The sequence below is a fragment of the Erythrolamprus reginae genome, unplaced genomic scaffold (genome assembly GCF_031021105.1).
Source record: "Erythrolamprus reginae isolate rEryReg1 unplaced genomic scaffold, rEryReg1.hap1 H_30, whole genome shotgun sequence".
Taxonomy (NCBI): Eukaryota; Metazoa; Chordata; class Lepidosauria; order Squamata; family Dipsadidae; genus Erythrolamprus; species Erythrolamprus reginae.
The window spans coordinates 1,526-27,248 of NW_027248485.1; the positions used below are offsets into that span (position 1 = coordinate 1,526).

The 25,723-nt window shown below is 41.2% G+C and overlaps 1 protein-coding gene across 1 annotated transcript; it reads right to left on the reverse strand.

Moving 5' to 3' along the window:
* Window positions 1-12,487: 12,487 nt before the first annotated feature.
* LOC139155581 (bcl-2-related protein A1-like) lies at window positions 12,488-18,709 on the reverse strand. Its single transcript, XM_070730772.1, has 2 exons — window positions 18,230-18,709; window positions 12,488-12,753 (listed from the first exon to the last, which is right to left on the reverse strand). Exons 1-2 carry the CDS (start codon window positions 18,638-18,640, stop codon window positions 12,643-12,645), a joined length of 522 nt encoding a protein of 173 aa, XP_070586873.1. The 5' UTR covers window positions 18,641-18,709; the 3' UTR covers window positions 12,488-12,642.
* Window positions 18,710-25,723: the final 7,014 nt, after the last annotated feature.

Below are 25,723 nucleotides of genomic sequence, written 5' to 3' on the forward strand. Positions count from 1 at the left end.
ATATCCCCCTTAGTCAGTTGCTCAATGAAAACAGGAATTTTAAAAAAAATTCCCAGACTTTCATTTTCAGAATGAAGGATAAAGTTTCCCTTAGCTATTATCTTATAGTACATGTATTAATGGCAGCTCGATTGATTTTTGCACAGAATTGGAAAAAAGAAAACATACCAACTATGGATTTGGTAATTTTAAAAAAATTTAGAATGCGCAAATTGGAGCAAAATCACTTTTGATCTACAGAACAAACAGGAAGAAGAATATTACACTGTGTGGGACAAACTTTATAATTGGATTGGTGGAAAATGAGAAATGGGATAAAGGGTAAATTAAACCAAAAGGGAGTGGGGGGCCATGATCAAAACATTTAAATATGTTAAAGGATTAAATAAGGTTCAGGAGGGAACCATCTAGTCAGCCCTTATACTATTTCCTGTATTTTATCTTAGGATGGATATATGTTTATCCCAGGCATGTTTAAATTCAGTTCCTGTGGATTGACCAACCACATCTGCTGGAAGTTTGTTCCAAGTATCTACTACTCTCAGTCAAATAATATTTTCTCATCTTGGGTTCACTTTCCTATTAAAAATACTTCCCTCCTGAACCTTATTTAACCCTTTAACGTATTTAAATGTTTCGATCATGTCCCTCTTTCCCTTCTGTCCTCCAGACCAGTGTTTCCCAACCTTGGCCACTTGAAGATATTTGGACTTCAAGTCCCAGAATTCCCCAGCCAGCGAATGCTGGCTGGAGAATTCTGGGAGTTGAAGTCCAGATATCTTCAAGTGGCCAAGGTTGGGAAACACTGCTCCAGACTATACAGATTAAGTTCATCAAGTCTTTCCTGATAAATGTTATGCTTAATCTTAATCTTGGTCTTCCATCCATTATTTCTTGCCATGCCCTCTAGTGCTTTGGAGAATAAGTCAATCCGCTCTGTGACAACCCTTCAAGTCTTGGAAGACAGGTCTCCTGTCCCCCTTAATCCTTCTCTTTTAATAGGCTAAATACACCTAGCTCCCTCAATCACTCCTAGCTTAAATGTTTTTAGAGATTCTCAGCCATCCAGGTCAGGGCTGTTCCAAAGATGAGTTTTTTTCAAGAGGCAACTAGACTTTCTGGTTTTTCTTCAAAGTTGTCGGTGACTACTTCAGCTTCAACCACAACAACACAAGAGCACACAACAGATTTAAACTTAATATTAGCCGCTCCAAACTTGACTGTAAAAAATATGACTTCAGTAACCGAGTTGTCGAAGCGTGAAACTCATTACCGGACTCTATAGTGTCATCCCCAAACCCCCAACACTTTACCCTTAGATTATCTATGGTTGACCTATCCAGATTCCTAAGAGGTCAGTAAGGGGCGAGTACAAGTGCACTAGAGTGCCTTCCGTCCCCTGTCCCATTGCTCTCCTATATCTCCTATACCTTTCTTCTATTCCTATCTCTCTTCTTCTATTCTTTCATTGATATGTTCTATTACTATATCTTCTTTTCTATTCTTTCTTAGATATATTTTACTATGAGTATCTCCTCTATAACCTTCATCATGTATTTTACTGTGTGTGTGTGTGTGTGTGTGTGTGTGTGTGTATTTATTTATTTATATATATGTCTTTATATATATATTATTTATATATATATATATGGGTATGGCTAGCTGATGAGGCCAAAATAAGGCCGAAATAGATCTATCCTAGTCTCCCTTAATTTTCAAATTCAGCTTAAACATGTGACACATATAGATAGAATTGTCGGCTATCAATAAAATTAACTGCCTTGGAAATGGCCCTGGGTTGGGCCGAGAGGCAAAAAAAGGAGCTGTGATGTTCCTTCAATATACCAGGGTGATTCGACACAAAAATGTAACCCTTCCCTGGTACAGAGCTGAAGGGATTGGATACTGTAGCCTAGAGGATAATTCTCTGCCTTACAAGGCAAAGGTTGCAGGTTCAAGTCCCAGTGGGTATGGCTAGCTGATGAGGCCAAAATAAGGCCGAAATAGATCTATCCTAGTCTCCCTTAATTTTCAAATTCAACTTAAACATGTGACATATATATATATATATATATATATATATATATATATATATATATATATATATACCCACTAAATCCCTCATTGTATATTGGACTAACTAACTGAATGAATGAGTGAATGAATAAATAAATGTTTTGCAAGAAGTTTCCAAGAAACAAAATGCTTCTCAACCAAGAAGTTTCCAAGAAGCCAAGAAAAACCAAGAAATGAAGAAAAACCACAAAGTATAAGTTGCCTCTTACAAAATGCCCCTCCCTCCTTCCCTTAATCCCTCATCATATAATTTAGCTTCTGGATTCCTTATTATATTTGACTTTCATCTGTTGGGGCCCTAAAGACCCATTATAAAAGAAGTCGGGAAGCTCACGTTAGGAGTTTTGCAAAAGCAATTTGTCAGAAGACAACCCCACATATGGAAAGAGGTCACAGTTGACTCAGTCCATGCTGTGTTTTCTTACTCTCCCCCAAAACTCAGACTGTGCTGCACATGCTGGATTCCTGCCAATGCTCAAAGCTGCAATGTGGCTTGTTCAAGAAGAGTATCAAAGGGATTGGAGACACACCACCTAAAAAACAGGTCACCAACCTGTGGTCCGTGGATCACTGGTGATCCGAGAGAAAATTTTGGTGGTCCGTGGAGAAATCTTGGCCCCTGCGCCAGATATGGACGAGAGCAATTAATCCAATATTGGCCAATAAAGAATTCTATTCTCTATTCCTAAGAACAGTAAGGGGCGTGCATAAGTGCACAAGAGAGCCTTCCGTCCCGTCCTAATGTTTCTCTCACTAATATCATGCATATAAACGTTTGTCGGGGCCCAGGGGAAGAGCCTTCTCTGTGGCGGCCCCGACCCTCTGGAACCAGCTCCCCCGAGATTAGAACTGCCCCCACCCTCCTGGCCTTTCGTAAGCTTCTTAAAACCAACCCCTGCCGTCAGGCATGGGGGAACTGAGATAACCTCCGCAGGCCTATACTGTTTATGTATGGTATGTTGGGTGTATGTTTTCTTAAATTATGGGTTTTTAGTTTTAATTATTAGATTTGTATTGTACATTGTTTTTTTTCTATTACTGTTGTGAGCCGCGAGTCTACGGAGAGGGGCGGCATACAAATTTAATAAATAAAATAAATAAATAAATAAATAAATAAATATAAACACTGTTATATCTATGCATACTATCAAGACGTACTTGACTAAATAAATAAATAAATAGCGTGCATAAGTGCACCAGAGAGCATTCCGTCCCTGTCCTAATGTTTCTCTCTTACTAGTATGGTGCATATAAACACTGTTATATCTATGCATACTATCAAGATGTACTTGACTAACTAACTAACTAACTAACTAACTAACTAAGGCTGTGCATAAGTGCAGCATAAGTGCCTTCCATCCCCTGTCCTAATATTTCTCTCTCACTAATATAATGTATATAAACACTGTTATATCTATGCATAGTAGCAATACATACTTGACTGAATGAACGAACAAACAAATAAACAAACAATAAATAAATAAATAAATAAATAAGGGGCGTGCATAAGTGCACCCGTGGGCCTACCATCCCATCCTAATGTTTCTCTCTAACTAGTATTTTATTTATTTTTATTTATTTATTTTATCCAATACATAATGAGAGTTTTAGTGGGTATAGATAGATGGATGGATGGATGGATGGATGGATGGATGGATGGATGGATGGATAGATAGATAGATAGTAATATACATAATGAAGGTTATAGAGGAGATACTCATAGTAAAATATATCTAAGAAATAATAGAAAATAAGATACTGTATAGTAATAGAACATATCAATGAAAGAATAGAAGAAGAGAGATAGGAATAGAAGAAAGGTATAGGAGATATAGGGGAGCAATAGGACAGGGGACGGAAGGCACTCTAGTGCACTTGTACTCACCCCTTACTGACCTCTTACAAATCTGGATGGGTCATAATCTAAGGATAAAGTGTTGGGGGTTTGGGGATGACACTATGGAGTCCGGTAATGAGTTCCACGCTTTAACAACTCGGTTACTGAAGTCATATTTTTTTACAGTCAAGTTTGGAGCAGTTAATATTAAGTTTAAATCTGTTGTGTGCTCTTGGGTTGTTGTGGTTGAAGCTGAAGTAGTCGCCAACAGGCAGGACGTTGCAGAATATGATCTTGTTTAAGGCGTCTTAGTTCTAGGCTTTCTAGGCCCAGGATTGAAAGCCTAGTCTCGCAGGCTATTCTATTTTGAGAAATAGAATATTAATGAGAAAAAATTAGTAGTAATAGTAGTGCAGACTTAGTAAATAGTTTGACAATGTTGAGGGAATTATTTGCTTTGCAGAGTAATGGCATTTGGGTTTATATCACGTATATAAACGCTGCTATATCTATGCCTACTATCAATACGTACTTGACTAAATCCATAAATAAATAAGGGGCGTGTATAAGTGCACCCGTGGGTCTTCCGTCCCCTGTCCTAATGTTTCTCTCTTACTAGTATCATGTATATAAACATTGTTATATTTTTCCATCAATAGTACTTGACAAAACAAATAAATAAAAATAAGCATAAATAACACGCCCCCTCCCTTCCTCGGAAGGCCAGGCCCTAGTGGCGTGTGGGGGCGATGGGAAGCGGGGTGAGGCGTCTCCCTCGCGAGTGGGAAAGCCCCGGCTGTGCCAAGTCCACCGCTTGGAGACGCGCGGGGGCGTACGGGGCTCTCCCCGTTTGGAGAGGTCAGCGCAGCGCGCCCCTCCCCGGGCATTTTCTCGCGTTCTCCGAGCTGGGCTGCCAAAGGCCCCTCGGAAGGGACCGTCCGCGGAGAAAGCGAGCCGTCCTCCTCTCTCCCACCGCCTCGCCCGCCCACCCACCTTGCCGGCCAGCAGGCGCGACTGGCGCAGCTTCTCGCCCTCGCTCAGCGCTTTCAGGCGACGCTTCAGCTCCGCTCGCAGGGCCCGTTTGGCCGCGTGCAGGGCTGCCATGTCGGCCGGGCTGCCGGCGGCTCCTCCTCCTTCCTCCGAGCTCTCCATGGGGCTGCGAGAGCGGCAGCCGACGACCTCGAGGAGGCGCCCCGAAGCCGGAGAGAAAAGTCTGAGCGAACTCGAGGGTTTTTTTCCCCTCTCCAAGCGTCCCTCAGCGCCTGGTAGGCGGTGGAGAAAAAGGGACGCCTTGGAGAGGGGCCAAAGCAGAGACCAGCCAGCTCCGAAGTCCAAAGATGAGACGGTCCATTGATTTGTCACGTAGGAGTGGGATGGCTGGCTCTTTTAAAATAATTTTTTTAAAAAATACAGGTAGTCCTCGACTTATGATAATTTATTTTTTATTGTTTATTTGTTTGTTTGTTTGTTTGCTTGTTTATCAGAGTTGGCCTTCTCCGTCCCGTTGACTAAACATTGTAGGCTGGCGGCCCCAGGGGAACAGCCTTCCCTGAGGCGGCCCCAGCCCTCTGTGATCAACTCCCTCCAGAGATTAGAACCGCCCACACCTCCTCACCTTTGGTAAGTTGCTAAAGACCCACCTTTGTCGCCAGGCATGGAGGAATTAAGATACCCCCATCCCCCAGGCTTATATAGTTTACGCATGGTATAATTGTGTTGTATGGTTTAAATGTTGGGGTTTTAGATCTTTTTAATATTAAATGATCCAAAAACCCAATTAATAATCTAAAAGACCCACTTAAAAAGCCATGCACTCACACTCATTTACACACACACACACACACACACACACACACTTGAACAATGGGTGCTATCTGACAAAATGAAATTCAATGGTGAAAATACAGTGTAGTAAGGTTCTACATTTAGGGAAAAAAAACAAAACGCACAGGTACAGTATATGTGGTACATTGCCCAACAGTAGTAACTAAGAGGGATCTTGGAGTCCTAGTGGACAACCATTTAAATAGGAGCCAGCCGTGTCCAGCAGCTGCCAAAAAAGCCAACACCGTTCTATGCTGCATTAACAGAGGGATAGAATCAAGATCATGTGAAGTGTTAATACTACTTCATAAGACTTTGGTAAGGCCACACTTGGAATACTGCATTCGGTTTTGGTCGCCACAATGCAAAAATTGCAGAGAAGAGCAACAAAGATGATTAGGGGCCTGGAGGCTAAAACATGAAGAACGGTTGCAGGAACTGGGCATGGCTAGTTTAATGAAAAGAAGGACCAGGGGAGACATGATAGCAGGGTTCCAATATCTGATGAGTTGCCACAAAGAAGAGGGAGTCAGGAGCAATGAGTGGAAACTAAACAAGGAGAAATTTCCTGACAGAACGGTTGATCAGTGGAACAACTTTCCTCCAGAAGTTGTGAATGCTCCAACACTGGAAGTTTTTAAGTAGAGACTGGACAACTATTTGTCTAGTGTAGGGATTCCTGCCTAAACGGGATTGGATTAGAAGACTTCCAAGGTCCCTTCCAACTCTTTTTGTTGTTGTTGTTATATTACAAGAATGGCCCTGTGCGTGGAACAGATGATTCGGCTTGTGCATATTCTTCAGCTTTCACTGTGGGCGGAAGGCAGCGTGCTATCGTTCTTGGGTGATAACCATCAACCTGCTGATAACATTATTTTCCCTTCCTAGCCGATGATGGGTGATGCCACTTAATTTGCACGAGAGGGCTGTTTTTTATAGATTGTTCAATTGATTTGGTTTAGTTAGTGTATTATAGGCACTCACCCTTTGTAAGATGTAAGTTTATGGTAAACTGGTCCACCTTTTCACAGCTGGAGGATATATATAAGATTTTTTTGGGGGGGTGGGAGTTGGTGAATTGGTAGGTAAAATGATTGTGCAAAAAAACAAAGTTGGAGAAGGAGGTAGAAACTTTGAGGCATGGAACGTACTATTTTCCTCAAAACATTCCATTTTCCCACCAGACAATGTGATCCAGTTGCTTTGGAATCAGACTGTTCTCATCTGGGACACAGCAACCGTTTTGCTATTCTGGGAGGTTTAGTTTAGATTTTCAGGAATGGACAGAGTGCCCTCTTCAGAGAAAAATACAAAATGTTCCAGGTTTAGAATGAAGAGTTTTGCGTGCTGTTCTGGAAAAGGGTCAGAAGAGACTCGTGGAGGATGGAAATGAGATTCGCTGAGCCCTCGCTTCTAGTTATATAAAATCAGTTCTGTTATATTCTGCATCCCCAGAGGTGGGCTGCTAAGGTGGAACAGAAACGAGTGCTCACCCACATGGCTCTGAGTGATAGCAGAGTCCAGCACAATTCGGCTACTTTAGGTAGCAGAATCGCACGTGGAGACACAGGTTTTTTGCTTCTGTGCCGAAACACAGGTGCGCCAAAACACAGGCACACCTATGTCTTCGTGCACGATTCTGGTACCTGCACAGGTGCAGTAGCAGAATTGCACTGGACTACGCTAGCACTCAGAGCCACAGGAGCGAGCACACATCCCTATTTACTGAACAAATTATCGCCACGTTATGATTTAATCTAATTCAAGATTACCACATTTTTTTGGAGTATAAATGGCACCTTTTTCCTTCCTAAAAGAGGCTGAAAATTTGGGTGTGTCTTATACTATGAATGTAGCTTTTCCAAAGCTTTTTTCCCAGCCCTAACCAGGTGCTAATGATCTTCCCGGCTTCCTACTCCCTCTGAAAGTTTATTCCAGCCCTATAGATCAGGGGTCTCCAACCACCGGTCCGCGGACCGGGCCCGGGCCGTTGGGGGTTTTCAGCCGGTCCGCGGCGCCAGGGCCCCCTCGGCCTTTCCGCGCTGCCCACCGCCCGCCCGATTTGCCCCCTCTGCTCCTCTGCCACCTCCTGCCTTTCACCGCAGCTCCTCCCGCACCCGGAACGCACGCCCTGCCCGCCTCACATTTGCCGAGAGGACTTTCGCCCCGGGCTCTCAGCAAGGGGGTTTGCATGAGAGGCGGGGCCGGCGGAAGGTGATATTCAATGTCGGGGGCGCACGGGCGGTTTTGCGCGCGCTCCCTATCTCCCTGCTAGCCCACTCGGAATACGTATTCAAAATAAGAAAAGCCTTTGCCGGCGAAGGCTTTTCTTATTTTGAATACAGTATTCCGAGTGGGCTAGCAGGGAGATAGGGAGCGCGCGCAAAACCGCCCGTGCGCCCCCGACATTGAATATCACCTTCCGCCGGCCCCGCCTCTCATGCAAACCCCCTTGCTGAGAGCCCGGGGCGAAAGTCCTCTCGGCAAATGTGAGGCGGGCAGGGCGTGCGCGCGTCACCGCTGAGAAGAACGGAGAGAGAACGAGAGTGAGTGAAAGCAACAGACAGCAAGATAGAGAGAAAGTGAGAAAGAGAGAGTGAGAGAAAGGGGGGGAGAGAAAGAGATAGCAAGAGAGAGAGAACAAGAGAGAGAAAGAGCGTGAGAAACAAAACAAGAGAGAAAGAGTGAGAGAGAGAGAAAGCAAAAGAGACAGAAAGAAAACAAGAGAGAGAAAGTGAGAAGAAGAGAGAGAAAGAGGGGGAGAGAGAGAGAAAGAGAGAGGGGGGAGAGAGAGAAAGAGAGGGAGAAAGAGAGGGAAAGGGGGGAGAGATAGCAAGAGAGGGAGAGAGAAAGAGAGAGGGAAAGGGGGAGAGAGGGGGGAGAGAAAGAGGAGATAAAGGAAGAGGAGAGAGAGAAAGGAAAAGAAAGAAAGAGGGATAGAAAGAGAGAGAGAGTGAGAGATGCTCAGTGAGCCTTTCTTTGAAGTTGCCTTTCTTTCTTTCTCTTTCTTTCTTTCTTTCTTGCTCTTTTTCTTTCTCTCTTTTACCTTTCCTTCCTCTATTTCTTTTCTTTCTCCTTCCTACCTTCTTCCCTCCCTCCCTCCAGTCCTTCCTCTCTTACTCTCCCCTTTCATAAGTTTCCTTGCTTCCTTCCTCTGTTCCTGTCCCTTCCCTCTTTCCTTCTTTCTTTCTTCCTTCCTTCCTTCCTTTCCTCCCTTCCTTTCCTCCCTCCATTTCTTGCTTTCCTTTTCCTTCCTCCCTTCTTTCCTCCCTCATTCCCTTCTTTCACTCCTTCCTCTCTTACTCTCCCCTTTCACACCTTTCTTTGCTTCTTTGCACCCTTCTTCTGTTCCTGTACCTTCCCTCTTTCCTTCCTTCCTTCCCACCCTCCGTCCATTCATTCACCCATTCCTCTCTTGATCGCCCCTTTTACGGCGCCGCTGACAGCTAGCTCCCCCCCCCCCCACCGGGCCATGGAAAACTGGTCTAGCTGAAAGCCGGTCCCTGGTGCAAAAAAGGTTGGGGACCTCTGCTATAGATCTTTGGAGGCTTGTTTTTTTCCTACTCCCTGTGAAAAATGCTTTTTCAGCCCCCACCAGGGGATAAAACGATGTGTTGAAGCTGAACAAACTAAGGGCACTAGCCAGATGAATACCTGGTAGGTAGATTATTTCCCCCTATTTTCCTTCCCCCAAAGTAAGGTGTGTCTTATACTCCAAAAATAGAGTATGAATTCAGTTAGCCACAATTAAGCAAGCAATAGCCTAGCATATGTAGGCCCAAATAATGTTTAATAGTAGGGTTGGCTACCATTAATGCCTAGAGTCCAATACAACAGAGATTGAAGGAGCTGTGGTTGAATGCAGCTGGGTCTAAGCAACACACTTACGGTAAGTTGTGATATTGGTTTGCTGGTACTTTGTCATGTCCTGTGAGTCAAACCATTGTGCTTCATGACTTATTTTGTGGCTAAAGAAATAATGTCATGTCAGGTGTTATAGTATGTGAGAAAAACCTTTGAGAGTCAGGGTGAAGAAATGTTTCCCAGGGAATACAGTAATCAGAAAAGAAAGAGGCTCAAAAGGACCCTTCCTAGCTCTTCAAGCTGTATAAGAGATGGTGGGAGATTTGTAATTTAAAGACTTGCAAAATTGATGTCAGTCTTTTAAAATAGACCAGACAGAAAACACAGCCAGATGAGCTAATTGTACATTGCTCAAAAAAAATAAAGGGAACACTTTAAAAACAGAATATTACTTTAAGTAAATCAAACTTCTGTGAACTCAAACTGTCCACTTAGGAAGCAACACTGATTGACAGTCAATTTCACAAGCGGTTGTGCAAATGGAATAGTTGTGCAAATGAAATATTCCATGAGAATGTTTCATTCAGATCTAGGATGTGTTATTTGAATGTTCCCCTTATTTATTTTGAGCAGTATATTTCATTGTAGGACTACATCAGAGGTTTTCAAACTTGGCAACTTTAAGCTATGCTGGCTGGAGAATTCTGGCAGTTGAAGTCCATAAGTCTTAAAGTTGCCAAGTTTGGGGTTTATTGCAGGTCGGGAAGTACAAGTCTCTTCTTACCTGTCCTTTCCCTAAACAGATTTTTTTTCACCTATCTCTCAAGGCCTTTCTCATATACCAGCACATGAGGTGAACTCAAAAAAAACCCAGAATATTAAGAGTTGGAAGGGACCATGGAGGTCTTCTAATCCAACCCCCTGCTTAGGCAGGAAACCCTAAACCATTTCAGACAAGTGGCTGTCCAACGCCTTCTTAAAAGCCTTCAGTGGTTAAACACCCACAATTTCTGAAGGCAAACCATTCTCTAATTGTTCTCACTGTTAGGAGGTTTTCCCCTTAGTCTTAGCTTGGCTCTTTCCTTAAGTATATTTCCTTAAGTTGTCATGTTACCGACATACACACCCAGTCCAGTGATGGGCTCCTATGGATACAGTCAGGTATACAGAACTGGTGGAAAAATTTTGCTTTTTTTTCTTTTTTTCTCTTCTGGATTCCAGGCATGTTTTTCCTAATGCAGTAAATGAAGTTGAATGTGTATAAATTTAGAAGAGCTGTGTGTGTGGTGTGTGTATGTGTACATTCATATACAGTAGATGTCACCAATTTCTTGTTTTTAACCCTATGTGCATGCATAAACCCTTCCGCGCATGCGTAGAGGGTGGAAAAGGCACATACGACGCAAAGCACACACTTCCAAACTATTGTGAGTGCTCCTCATCCAACTCTGTTAATGACAGATTCTGAAGAGGATGAGCCAAGCCCATCTTGGTACCCTGGGCCAAAGGTATTGTCAGCTGATGCAGAGAGGGAGAGTGAGGGAGAAATAGACATGGATGAACCTGAAGGACCACCAGAGTTGGCAGAGATGCCAATGAAGATCAGGAGCCTTTGCTAGATACCCGCATTAGAAGATCAAGAAAAAAAACAAGAATATTTATATGGGAAAAGGAAGTAGTCTGTAGTTTGTAACTCTAGGGAATTGTTGACCATTCCCCATAGGTATTTAAGGGTGGGTTATGGGTAATTCGGGGTGGAGTTTCAACGTTGTACAATGGAGATGATGTTTGAGGTTTCAGCCAGTTTGCGCTAGCCAACTGTTATCTTCATGCTACAATCCTTGGAGTAAAAGTGCCCTGTTTGTGGAGATGCTAAGAAGCTGTAAAAGTAAGTCTGTGAAACTGAAGATTCCTTATCTCATGAAGGAATTCACAATTAGCTTTGATCTTTGGTATCAGCCTAGCCACAAGACTGTTATCTTGTAATTATTCTCACTGAGAAGCTGCCAAAAAATGAACTCACAGGCATGAATCTGGATTGTATAATGAGACTTTACATATACAGTGGTACATCTACTTACAAACTAAATTCGTTCCGTGACCAGGTTCTTAAGTAGAAAAGTTTGTAAGAAGAAGCAATTTTTCCCATAGGAATCAATGTAAAAGCAAATAATGCGTGCAATTGGGGAAACCACAGGGAGGGTGGAAGCCCTGTTTCCTCCCAGGAGATTCCCAGAGAGGCCCCATGGAGGGTTCTCCCTGCCTTTTCCGGCCCTGTTTCCTCCCAGGAGATTCCTGGAGAGGCACCACAGAGGCTTCTTCCTGGCTTTTCCGGCCCTGTTTCCTCCCAGGAGATTCCTGGGGAGGCCCCATGGAGCTTCTCCCTGCCTTTTCCAGCCCTGTTTCCTCCCAGGAGATTCCTGGGGAGGCCCCATGGAGCTTCTCCCTGTCTTTTCCGGCCCTGTTTCCTCCCAGGAGATTCCTAGAGAGGCCCCATGGAGGCTTCTCCCTGCCTTTTCCGGGCCTGTTTCCTCCCAGGAGATTCCTAGAGAGGCCCCACGGAGGCTTCTCCCTGCCTTTTCCGGGCCTGTTTCCTCCCAGGAGATTCCTAGAGAGGCCCCACGGAGGCTTCTTCCTGGCTTTTCCGGCCCTGTTTCCTCCCAGGAGATTCCTGGAGAGGCCCCATGGAGGCTTCTTCCTGGCTTTTCTGGTTACAGTTTCGGAGGCTTGGGTTTGTTAGTAGAAAATGGTTCTTGAAAAGAGACACTCTGCAGGAAAGAAGGATCCTTCTCTGGCTACTTTTGTGTAACACACTGACATAACACAGCACTATGCAACTTAAGTCACAGTTCCCCCTGGAGTAGCCCCACCATTCTCCAAAATCTTGAGCAGCACCCTTGAACGAGACAGAAAACATTTCTACGCTGAGTAATTTAAACCGTTTTAATATATAAAATAAATTATAAATAAAGTTTGAAATATAGCATTCTTCCCCATTTTCCCCCCTGAGCTCCATGAGCGTTCTCAGTCTTCTGCTAAGAGGGAAATGTTTCTGGAAAGTCATCTCAGTGTAGCATCCTCGAGAAAGGCATTGACTAGTTTCACCAGTGATATTGATTGAAGATGGAGAACACAGCCAAAATCTTCGTCTTCAGAGTGGATAAGGATACCCAGGAGCTTCTATCCTCAAATTTCGTTTTAAAGCCATTGTCCTACAAGCAAAGAGTAGAGAATGATGAGAATCACTTTTGTCTAATGGTTAAGGCACCTGGCCAGAAACCAGAAGAGGGTAAATTCTTAAAAGGTAAAGTTTTCACTCGCACATATGCACTAGTCGTTCCTGATTCTAGGTGTGTGTGTGTGTTGATCTCTGTTTCTAAGCCAAAGAGTCAGTGATGTCTGATGACGATTCCGTGGCCATGTGTCCAGCATGACTAAATGCCGAAGGCGCACGGAACGCTGTTACCTTCCCACCAAAGTGCTCCCTATTTTTCTACTTGCATTTTTTTTACTGTATTTTTCGGTGTATAAGACGCACCTTTTTCCTCCTTAAAAGAGGCTGATAATTTGGGTACATCTTATACTCTGAATGTAGCTTTTTTCCCAGCTGTAACTAGCTGCTAACAATCTTTCCAGCTCTTACCTTGCAGGCTCTTTCATTGTTTCTCTCTGCAAATAATGTTTTCCAAGTCTTAAATCTTTGCAGGGTTTTTTTCATTGCTCTAACTTGCTCAGAGAAGTTTTTTTTCCAGCCCTAACCAGGTGCTAATGATGTTCCCAGCTCTTACCCACTTGCAAGCTCTTTCATTGTTACTCTCTGCAAGGAATGTTTTCCAAACCCAAAAGTTATTTTTTTTCACTGCTTTACTTGCTCCAGATGTTTCTTTCCAGCCCTAACCAGGTGCTAACGATGTTCCCAGCTCTTACTGGCTTGCAAGCTCTTTCATTGTTACTCTCTGCAAAGAAGAATGTTTTCCAAGCCCTAACTCTTTGCAGGGTTTTTACCATTGCTCTAATTGCTCAGAGCAATGGGGAAAAAAACCTGCAAAGACTTAGGGACTAGGAAAACATTCTTTGCAAAGACTAACAATGAAAGAACCGGCAAGGTAAGAGCTGGAAAGATTGTTAGCACCTAGTTAGGGCTGGGAAAAAGAGCTTCAGGATAAAAAAGCTACATTCAGAGTATGAGACGCACTTGAATTTTCAGTCTCTTTTAGGGAGGAAAAAGGTGCGTCTTATACACTGAAGAATACAGTATGTATGTAAGTATGTATGTATGTATGTATGTATGTATGTATGTATGTAACATTTATATGCTGCCCAACTCCCGAAGGACTTTGGGCAGTTCACAACCAAAAAGAAAAAAAGCATACAGTATAGAAATATTCAGACATCTAAAAAGAGAGACTGTTTAAAAACAATTTAAATTATTACCCTATGGCTCAAATGGTTTAGAGAAACTACGCCCTCAGTTGCCATTTCTATTTTGTAGACATTGAATGGAAACTCCAAGGGAAAAACACAGTATGCTTTAAATGTAAATGTGATTCTCAGATAACACCCACTAGAAAAATCTCGCTGCAGATCAAGATGAATAGGGAAACAGTGACAGTCATATACAGGAATTGAGAATTGGTATAATTCCGTGAAAGGAAGATTAGGAGTTTCCCACAAACATCAAAGGGAAAAAGATTTGCAGAGAATACAGTGAGGACCCTTTTTCTATTTGATTCATCTTTGGGGAATTAGAAATATAGAAACATAGAAGAAAAAGACCTCATGGTCCATCTAGTCTGCCCTTATGCTATTTCCTGTATTTTATCTTAGGATGGATATATGTTTATCCCAGGCATGTTTAAATTCAATGACTGTGGATTTACCAACCACGTCTGCTGGAAGCTTGTTCCAAGCATCTACTCCTCTTTCAGTAAAATAATATTTTCTCACATTACTTCTAATCTTTCCCCCAACTAACCTCAGATTGTGCCCCCTTGTCCTTGTGTTCACTTTCCTATTAAAAACACTTCCCTCCTGAACCTTATTTAACCCTTTAACATATTTAAAGGTTTCGATCATGTCCCCCCTTTTCCTTCTGTCCTCCAGACTATACAGATTGAGTTCATGAAGTCTTTCCTGATATGTTTTATGCTTAAGACCTTCCACCATTTTTGTAGCCCGTCTTTGGACCCGTTCAATTTTATCAATATCTTTTTGTAGGCGAGGTCTCTAGAATTGAACACAGTATTATTCCAAATGTGGTCTCACCAGCGCTCTATAGAGTGGGATCACAATCTCCCTCTTCCTGCTTGTTATACCTCTAGTTATGCAGTCAAGCATTCTACTCGCTTTCCCTACTGCCTGACCGCACTGGGTCATGATTTCTTAAATGCAGGATAATTTTTCTTTCCCTTGACTTCCCTACTTATCCTTGAAAAGATTTGGTGAGGGGGAGAGAGTCCCGTCTGAATGATACCAGTAAGGCTGAAGTTCATTGGGAATCCACATTTTCAGGATTGCATTGCAGCTTGTCAATATTACCCCCTTTATTCATTCTATCTATCTATCTATCTATCTATCTATCTATCTATCTATCTATCTATTCCAATGATACACAATGTAGGTAATAGAGGATACCTTCAAGTAAATATATGTATATATATATATATATTAGAGGAAGAAAAGCGGAGAGAGTTGCCACGTTTCTTAGGAACACAAAAAACCAACAGCAACAAACCCAGGCATTTTGCAAGTTCCTGTTCTGCTGAGGAAGAGGAATATGCTACTGTGTGTTTTTATTTCCTTCTGCTATGGAAAGTTTCTTTTGCTGGGTTTCCAGGCAAATAGTTAGCAAACTTAAACCTCAAACCAGACAAGAGTTTGATTTAATCTGTAAGTTGTTGCCTATTAGTGGCCTGGAAGACTATTACAACTAAAAGAAACAAGGTTTGTGTGTGTGTGTGTGTGTGTGTGTGTGTATACTGCATTGGTTGACAATTGGTTTCCGGATACAATTCAAAGTGTTGGTTATGACCTATAAAGCCCTACATGGCATCAGGCCAGATTACTTGCGGGAACTCTTTCTGCCGTATGAAACTTAGCAACCAGTTAGGTCCCACAGAGTCGGCCTTCTCCAGGTCCCGTCCACCAGACAATGTCGCTTGGCAGGGCCTAGGGGAAGAGCCTTCTATGTGGGGGCCCCGGGCCACTGGAATCAACTCCCCCCCCCGGAGATTCGTATTGCTCCCACCCTCCTTGCCTTCCACAAGAGTTTGAAAACTCATTTTTGCCGCCAGGCTTGGGACCCCTAGACTCTAGCCCCCTGGCTGACGAATGTAATGTATGTTTATTGTTTGAATGGGAATGAGTGAGTTTTAATGTTATTGGGTTTTTACATTAATTAGTTAATGAATTGGATTTAAGATACTTATATTGTTTTATATGTTGTAAGCCGCCCCTAGTCCTCGGAGAGGGGTGGCATATAAATCCAATAAATAAATAGACAGACAGACAGACAGATAGATATAGAAAGGTAGATAGCGAGCGAGTGAGCGAGAGAGACAGACAGAGACAGACAGACAGAGACAAAAACAGAAATAATTTTAATAAATGGCAATTAACCATTTGGGGACAAACTTCCTCTGAGACCTCCAGTATTATTACCACACTATTGAATTTTTCTGATCTTTAGGACTAATCTTACCCCTATTACATCAAAATAAACTCTTTGAGTTTATATCAACACTTTGATATAAGGTAAGGTTTAAGCAAACAATGCATTGATTTAACAAAGCTAAATTTTTGTACGGGTCACTCTAAGGTTCTGCACCGTTTGCTTAAACCTTACCTTATACCGGTTAGTGTTGTGTCTTGTATCCATAAATAGACTTGGGATAAATATGAAAGATATCTGCTAAATCTTACTTGCATGTTGAAATGGGAAACTCCACATTAGTGACTAGGGGCTTGAATGAATATTCTAGTAAATGTTGTCTTATAAAGTACAACTCACTAGTACAGCCCGATAGCTTAGAGTGAGCCGTACAAAAATTCAGTTTTGTTAAATCAATCAAAAATGCATTGCATTATATATGACTTCATCAACGCCTGGAATTCACTACCTGACTCTGTTGTTTCTTCCCCCAAACCCCAAAATCTTCAACCTTACATTGTCTACAGTTGACCTATCTCCTTTTCTAAGAGGTCTGTAAGGGGCGTGTGTAAGCACACCATTATCCTACTGTCCTATTGCCTTCTTTTATCATTACTTTCTATGTTATGCTTATATAAACTACTATCCTATACTTGATTAAATAAATAAATAAAATAAAATAAATACAATTTTGAGCTGTTAAATTAATATCCAATTCTTGGTCTCGCATTCGGCGTGGAAAATTAGTGAAGCTGAAAGGCAAACGTTGAAGGCAGAAGGACAAGAAGGAGATAAAAGGGGATGGGATGTTAGATAATGTCATTGATGTAATGAGTTTGAGTTTGGGCAGGGGGCTGGCTTGTTGTGGTCCGTGGAGTCACAAAAAGCTGGACACAACTTAGCGACTGAACAACAAAAGAGGGGACTGGAGGCTAAAACATATCAAGAACGGTTGCAAGAACTGGGCATGGCTAGCTTAATGAAAAGAAGGACCAGAGGAGACATGATAGCAGTCTTCCAGTATCTCAGGTGTTGCCTGAGAGTAGAACAAGGAGCAATGGGTGGAAACTAAACAAAGAGACAAGTAACTTAGAACTAAGGAGAAATTTCCTGAACAGTTGATCAGTGGAACTCCTTGCCTCCAGAAGTTGTGAATGCTCCAACACTGGACATTTTTAAGCAGATGTTGGATAACCATATGTCTGAAGCAGTGCAGGGTTTCCTGCCTAAGCAGGGGGTTGGACTAGAAGACCTTCAAGGTTCCTTCCAACTCTGTTGTTGTTGTTGTTGTTGTTGTTGTTGTTGTTATTATTATTATTATTATTATTATTATTATTATTATTATATATTTCAAAGATAAAATATCCATACTATCTCTACCCTACTGATCTTCCAGGAAGCTGTTAAGACCTAGCTTTTCGAAATGACTGTGTGTATCTATGGTTTTTTGGGGCTGTTTTAATCACTGTTGTATTTTTCAATTACTTTTAGTACTAATAATTACTGTTCACCACCTTGAGTCCTATTGGAGTGGGCCACATAATAAAGGTCCCTTCCAACTCTGTTGTTATTTTTTTCCCCAAATTTATGTATTAATTTTCAAAAGAGAAAAACATGAAGACCAAATGAATCTTGTACATTTTCACAAATCATCACCTGTGTCATTACATTTTATACTTATACATCTTTTTAGAGTATTTTCAATATAATATAACCACTCATTTGGATGTACTTATTTGTTAATTATTTAAGAAAGAGTTTAAGCCTCATATTACTGTAAAGAATTCACCATTTTTATAATTGCTACCTTCGTCCTATTTTGCTGTCATAATGGTACTGTGTGTTCATTATTTTTGTATACACTCACACTTTATATTTAATATTTTCTATTCGTTTCTGATCCATTCATACCATCTATTCCATGGTTTTTTCATTTCTTCCTTTTTTGGTCCCTTAAACTCCCATGTCATCTCATCCATTTCTACACGTCTGTAGATTTTTTATTATTAAAAGGGCAAACACGGGCTGAGAAAACTTACCCATCCTCCGTTCTCACTGATCCACTTTCCTTTGGTGCTCATGATATAGTCTGTGATGAAATAAGAGATCTGTTTCAAGTTTTCTTTGGCCAAAGGTCCTTGGAGTTTTTTAGCCAGGATTCCACCAAACAGGAATATGGTTAGAATACGTCCCCAGTTAATTACCCCATCTGCAAATTCATTTTCCATCACTTGATTGAAAATGTTGTCAGCTTCTTCTACGGAACGAATATCCAGGGAATCCAAATAAGGTCTCAGGTTGCTTTCAACTTCTTTCTGAGCAGAAGATCCAGCTTTGCGTAGGACTTCGGCCACTCGGTTGGGAGCTGCTGCAAGTTGAGCCTCTTGACAAACGTATTTCAGGTAATCTTGCACCAAAGTGTTCACATAAAGAAAATTGTAGCTTTCCATTTGAAAAAAATAAATAACTGCGGAGAACAAAGGAAGGAGGACTTGATTCTCAGCAGAGCTTTGGAGAAATGGGTGGCCTGTCACTTGGCAATTCATGAAAGAGCTTCAGCTTTTTCCATCCCGAGGGTGGAATTTTCCTTTTTTCGAAGGTTTGTCAATATCCATCACATGGCCTGCGTGCGTACAATGTTCCCATGTAAATCAACGTAGCAGCACATGTGATTAGGAAGTGAAAGTTGTGTGATCAGAGGAAGGGGGGGAAATACAGCAGCTGTGGGGCTGAGCCTTCTAACATGATTCATTCTCGAAATGCAATTAGAGGAAGTGTTTCGAAACCCTACGGTATCAAATAAAACAAAATAAAATCTGGTTTAAGGTTACCAAATCTAGGAGGCTTATACTGGTTCAGTACCATATGTTGGGATTATATTTCGACATTTCACTAACACGCTTGGAACATGCAACCCACACTCTTTTTAAAAAAAAAGTTTATTCATTTTCCCAAATTTTTAAAAGAAAACATTTCAATAATTTAATACAGATTTATACCCGATATCTTGCATATGTTACAGTTCTTATACCACCTCTTTAGAGGTACGTATATTATGTTACATATTTCTATATTCCTTTTGATACATCCTTTCACATTTTATTCCTGTCTTTACTTTTGTTACCCATCCAATCGTACAATTTTTTTCCAAATTTCATAATACTCTGAATTTTATTTATTTTTATTTATTTATTTTGTCCAAATTGCTAGTTCCCTTAATCTCCATAATCCCACACCTTTAATTTATTATTATCTTTATTATTTAATTTATTAATATCTTTATTATTAAAGAGTCAACCTACTCTCCAAAGCACCCGAGGGTAGAACAAGGAGCAATGGGTGGAAACTAAACAAGGAGAGAAGCAACTTAGAACTAAGGAGAAATTTGCTGACAGTCAGAACAGTTGATCAGTGAAACAGCCTGCCTCCAGAAGTTGCAAATGCCCCAACACTGGAAGTTTTTAAGCAGATGTTGGATAACCATCTGTCTGAAGTAGTGTAGGGTTTCCTGCCTAAGCAGGGGGTTGGACTAGAAGACCTCCAAGATCCCTTCCCTCTGTTTTTGTTGTTGTTGTTGTTGTTGTTATTATTATTATTATTATTATTATTATTATTATTATTATTATTATACTTGTAAGTGAATGCTGGCTGGGGAATTCTGGGAGTTGAAGTCCAGATACCTTTAAGTGGCCAAGGTTGGGAAACACTGGACTAAACAATGTCGGTTGTTGGGGCCCAGGGGAAGAGCCTTCTTTGTGGCGGCCTCAGCCCTCTGGAATCAACTCCCTCCAGAGATTTGAACAGCCCCCACCCTCCTCGCCTTCTGTAAAATGCTGAAGACTCACATCTGTCGCCAGGCGTGGGGATGATTATCTCCCCCCTTCGTTGTGTTTTCTGACCTCTGTTGTATGATTAACTGGGTTGAATGTGTACGATTGTGTAGTTGGTGATTTTATGACACTGATTATGCTATATTAATGTTTTTTTAATTGACTTAAAATTTTTATTATTAGATTTGTAATGTATTGTATTATTGCTATGTTATTATTATTATTATTATTATTATTATTATTATTATTTATTTATTATTTATTAGATTTGTATGCCACCCCTCTCCGTAGACTCGGGGCGGCTCACAGCAATAATAAAGACAATGTAAAACAAATCTAATACTGTAATTTAAAAAACACTAAAAACCCCATTATTAAAAACAAACATACACACAAAAATGCCATGTATAAACTGTATAGGCCCGGAGGAGATGTCTCAGTTCTCCCATGCCTGATGGCAAAGGTGGGTTTTAAGAAGTTTATGAAAGGCAAGGAGGGTGGGGGCAGTTCTAATCTCCGGGGGGAGCTTGTTCCAGAGGGCTGGGGCCGCCACAGAGAAGGCTCTTCCCCTGGGTCCCGCCAAACGACATTGTGAGCTGCCCCAAGTCTTTGGAAAGGGATGGCATACAAATCTAATAAATCTAATTATTATTAAATTATTATTAGTATCCCCCTAGTCTTGGAGTGTATCCCCCTGTTGATGCAGCTTAAGATTGTTGGCTTTTTTAGCTGCCGCTCCACATTGCTGCCTCATGTTTACTCTGTTTTTTTAGGTTTTGTTTCTTGTATATCAATGTTTTTGTTTCCTTGGAACATGGTTTTTTTTTTTCTGAGAGCATACGTGACTCTTGTAATGTAATATTATCATATCCATGTGATAATGTTTTAAGAATGGGAAATGGATAGTTCCCCAAATCAAAGAACTCAGTCAACTCAGTCAAATAGTTAAGTGACAAATCCAGGAACCGATTAGGGGATGTGGTGAGCTTGCTGATCAGAAAGATTGTCCATTCGGCAGTTCGAATCCCTAGTGCCGCATAACGGAGTGAGCTCCCATTACTTTTTTTTGGGGGGGGGGAATAATTTTTTTCTCTACACATACAATCATACAACGCAATATACCATCTATTTTCATTACAATAAAAGGCAGCATTGTGTGAGTAAGACATATACAGTCACAAAAAATTCATACTAATTTGATTTCACTATACATCATTCTTTTCCATGTTGCCAACTTTCTAATTTTGTCAACCAGATAATCCAATTATCTTGCATTTTAATTTAATCATTAATACTCCTTCAAGTAATTAAGAGCCTCCATTGCTTGTCCAGCTCCTGCTAACTCAGCAGTTGGAAAGCACGTAAAAAATAGGGACCACCTTTGGTGGGAAGGTAACAGCGTTCTGTGCGCCTTTGGTGTTTAGTCATGCTAGCCACATGGCCATGGAATCATCATCAGACAGCACTGGCTCTTTGGCTTAGAAACAGAGATGAGCACCGCCCCCTGGAGTTGGGAAAGACTAGCACATATGTGTGAAGGGAACCTTCCCCTTTCACTTTTTAATGCAGGAACCACCAAGAATTCTCCCATCAGTACTGATAGGGCAAGCCGTGAGTTATATAGAAACATAGAAACATAGAAGATTGACGGCAGAAAAAGACCTTGTGGTCCATCTAGTCTGCCCTTATACTATTTCCTGTATATTATCTATGGCTATGAGGGGCGCCCATGCAGTGTGAGAGTGAACTAGCAATAGGGTAAATTGGAACCTGTCCCTGATTTAGACGGGGTTAAAAAAAAAGTGAAAGCAAAAAGGACCTCTTTGTGCAGGGTAGTGCAGAAATCAAAGGACAAAAAGAAATTAGAGAAAATTCGGGGGGTGGGGGGAAATAGTTTTACGATGATATGTAGCTGTTACTATGTGCAAGACTGCCAAGGGTGTTTAGTTGTTTATATGCCCTTAAATATATATATATATATATATCTTGGTGTTTGTTTATTGCAGTTAACAGCAAGCCTCCTATACAAATACGTCTGCATATATTTAGTCAGTTGCCTTATCTTTGGAATTTATTTATTTATTTATCTATTCAATTTTTATAGAAACATAGACACATAGATTGATAGCAGAAAAAGAACTCATGGTCCATCTAGTCTGCCCTTGTACTATTTCCTGTATTTTATCTTAGGATAGATATATGCTTATCCCAGGCATGTTTAAATTTTCTTACTGTGTATTTACCAACCATGTCTGCTGGAAGTTTGTTCCAAGCATCTACTACTCTTTCAGTCAAATAATATTTTCTCAAGTTGCTTCTGATCTTTCTCCCAACTAACCTCAGATTGTGCCCCCTTGTTCTTGTGTTCACTTTCCTATTAAAAACACTTCCCTCCTGAACCTTACTTAACCCTTTAACATATTTAACTGTTTCAATCATGTCCCCCTTTCCTTCAGTCCTCCAGACTATACAGATTGAGTTCATTAAGTCTTTCCTGATACATTTTATGCTTAAGACCTTCCACCATTTTTGTATCCCGTCTTTGGACCCCTTTAATTTTATCAATCTTTTTGTAGGTGAGGTCTCCAGAACTGAACACAGTATTCCAAATAGGGTCTCACCAGCGCTCTATGCAGAGAGCGTACTTCTTCTAGGACTGATATTGGTACCTAATTGGGTAATGAAATGTCTGCATGAAAACAACCATGCTCAGAGACGACCCCACAGTTCGACCTGAGCTACAAATATTAATTTTTTATTGATATTCTACCATTTTCAGCTAGTTTTTTTCCTCCTGTGCTGTTTTTTCAATTAGGGCTACCATATTTGGGCTGGAAAAAAACCAGACATTTAACAGATGGCAGCAAAAATTTCCGTTATCTCTAATGGTATCTAGCAGCAGTGAAGGGCTGCAATTTTTTTTGCTACCACACTGTGGGTGTGGCTTATTTTGTGGGTTTGGCTTGCTGGCCGTGTGACCAGGTGGGAATGACTTGATGATCATGTGACCGGGGATAGCTTAAAGGTCATGTGACTTGCTTAAAGGTGGCTAACTTGACAGCACTCACGTCAGGGATTTGGGTTAGGGTGCTTGGCCTCTCCTCACCTCAGAGAGATACACTTTCCCTATCTATTTACTACTACTGAACATCCAAAACATACTATTTAATTCTATGTATATGTATATATACCATATGTCTACATACATATGGTACACACATATTACACACAGGAACACAGAAATATACTCTTCTAAAATTATACACATTCAACCTCATTTGCTGCGATAGGAAAAACATACCCAGAGCCCAGAAGGGAAAACAAGAAAAAAATAATTCTTGAATTACTGAGTGTCTGACCAAAATTTTACTACTGGTTCTGTGTACCGTAGGAGCCCATCACTGTCTTGCAATCATCTAGATCAGTGTTTCCCAACCTTGGCAACTTGAAGATATTTGGACTTCAACTCTCAGAATTCCCCAGCCAGCGAATTCACTTGCTGGGGAATTCTGAGAGTTGAAGTCCAAATAGTTTCAAGTTGCCAAGGTTGGAAAACACTGATCTAGATATTAGTAGCCCTATTTCTAATCCCCTTTTTACTTTCTTCTTTATAGGGTGGGTTAGAGAGTTCTCACCCAAGCTGGGATAACTCTGTTCAAGGCCTTTAAAAATTTGGGGGAAAGCTGTTGGTTTCCCTCCCTGGCTTTAAGCTCTTTGGAACAAAGTTGGGCTAAGACCAAAAAATAATGTGAAAAAATGAATAAATATATACCACATATATAAAGGATTGCCCCTTTAAATCCTTTCCAGCATCTTTAACTTTTGCCCAAAAGGCAATGGAACTTTTTGTTCTTTCTCATTTTGACACAACCAAACCAAAACACCCTTTCTAAGTACATATAATTTGGTGATTTAATGCCACTGGGGGAAAGTCCCGGCTTGTCAGAGAGGTAATAGAATGAATTTATGACAACGATTCTGCATTCATTAGATAAGTGGGTTGCATCCTTTGCTGGGAAAAAGGCTGAAATAACAAGAAGCTGGAAATTTTCAGTCTTCCCATTTCATTTCATAAACAGCTCCATCCTCTGTTTGCTGAAACATCCACTGGAGCCCTTGTGTCACTTGAATCAATAAGCAGTTGCTCCTGCTGAATTAACACAAACACACACACACACGCACACACATACATACAAGACACACACACTTCATTGGATCATGGGTTGCCTTCTCCCCTCTTTGGAAGAGCTTTATAGCTCCCACTGCCTTAAGAAAGTTCAAAATATTCTTAAGGATCCATCCCATCCTGGGCACCCCCCCCTTTTTTTTTTTGAACTACAGTGGTACCTCTACTTAAGGACTTAATTCGTTCCATGACCAGATTCTTAAGTAGAAACGTTCTTAAGTAGAAGCAATTTTTCCCATAGGAGTCAATGTAAAACCAAATAATGTTTGCAAACCCATTAGGAAAGAAAAAAAAGCTCATAATTTTGGTGGGAGGAGGAGAAGGAAGAAGAGAGAGAAGGAGGAGGAGAGCCACTGTCGAAGGAAGAAGGTGAGGTGAGTGTCCCCTTTTGCCTTTCTGCACCCAGATGCTCCAGGAGGCAACCTCGTGCCGGGTGTATGGGAGGCAGGGCGAGGGGGTCACCACAGCAAAGTGGTTTATTCCCTCTCCAAGCGCCCAGAGAAAGGAAAACGCTCTGTTCACTCTGGGCTGCCAAAGCCTCCTTAAGCACCACTGAAAGGCTCCTTTGGCAGCCCAGAAAAGCCCGAGACGGCCAGGATTAAAGGGGATTGGCAGGAAACTGGCCAGGCCTTTGTGCCACTCTCAAATTTGCTGGGATTTTTTTCCGGGCTCGGGTTCTTAAATAGGAAGTGGTTCTTAAGTAGAGGCAAAAAAATCTTGAGCACCCGGTTCTTATCTAGAAAAGTTCTTAAGTAGAGGTGTTCTTAGGTAGAGGTACCACTGTATTACCAACTGGCAGACGGTACAGGATAATAAAAAGGACAAATAGACTCAAAAGCAGATTCTATCCCAGGGCAGTAACTATATTAAATTCTACCATATACAGTAATCCCTTGTTTTTCCCTGGGGATGCATTCCAAGACCACCCGTGAAAAATGAATTTCCGTGAAGTAGAGGAAAGATAGTTTTTTATGTATTTAACGAGTATTTGGACTTTTAAAACCCACGCTTTGCATTAAAGAGTCATTCTATAATGTTTCTCAGTTGGAACTACATGTGATATCCTACCAGTTTCCTTAATAGAGTACAGTAGTACTGTAGAAGAATTTTATGAATTTTCAATGGATTTAATGGATTTAAGCCCCCTTTGAAAACCCATGAAGTAGCGAATCCGCGAAAGATGAACTGTGAAGTAGCGAGGGATTACTATCGTGCAATATCGGGTTTTCAATTTCAATTATACAGAATGCAAAGGATGTATGTTTGTGTTTTTATTTATATAGTTATAATGTACACTGAAGATAGTATTTAATATTATTGTACCATGTGCAATGACAATAAAAAACTAAACAAACCTAAACTATATTAAACTTTTCTCTCTCTCTCTCTCTCTCTCTCTCTCTCTCTCCACACATCCACAAAAATGTCAGGAAACCATTAGAGAGGAACAAAGTCCAAGAACCATGTTTAGAGTTGGTTATGACGGTTTACCCAGATGGTGATGTCAGTTATGTAGG

Excerpts from the sequence above, each read along its gene's own strand:
- LOC139155581 (XM_070730772.1), bottom strand. The coding sequence starts at position 18,640 with ATGGAAAGCTACAATTTTCTTTATGTGAACACTTTGGTGCAAGATTAC. Across the intron at positions 12,754-18,229 it reads TCAGTGAGAACGGAGGATGG|GACAATGGCTTTAAAACGAA; the intron begins GTAAGTTTTCTC and ends CTTTGCTTGTAG.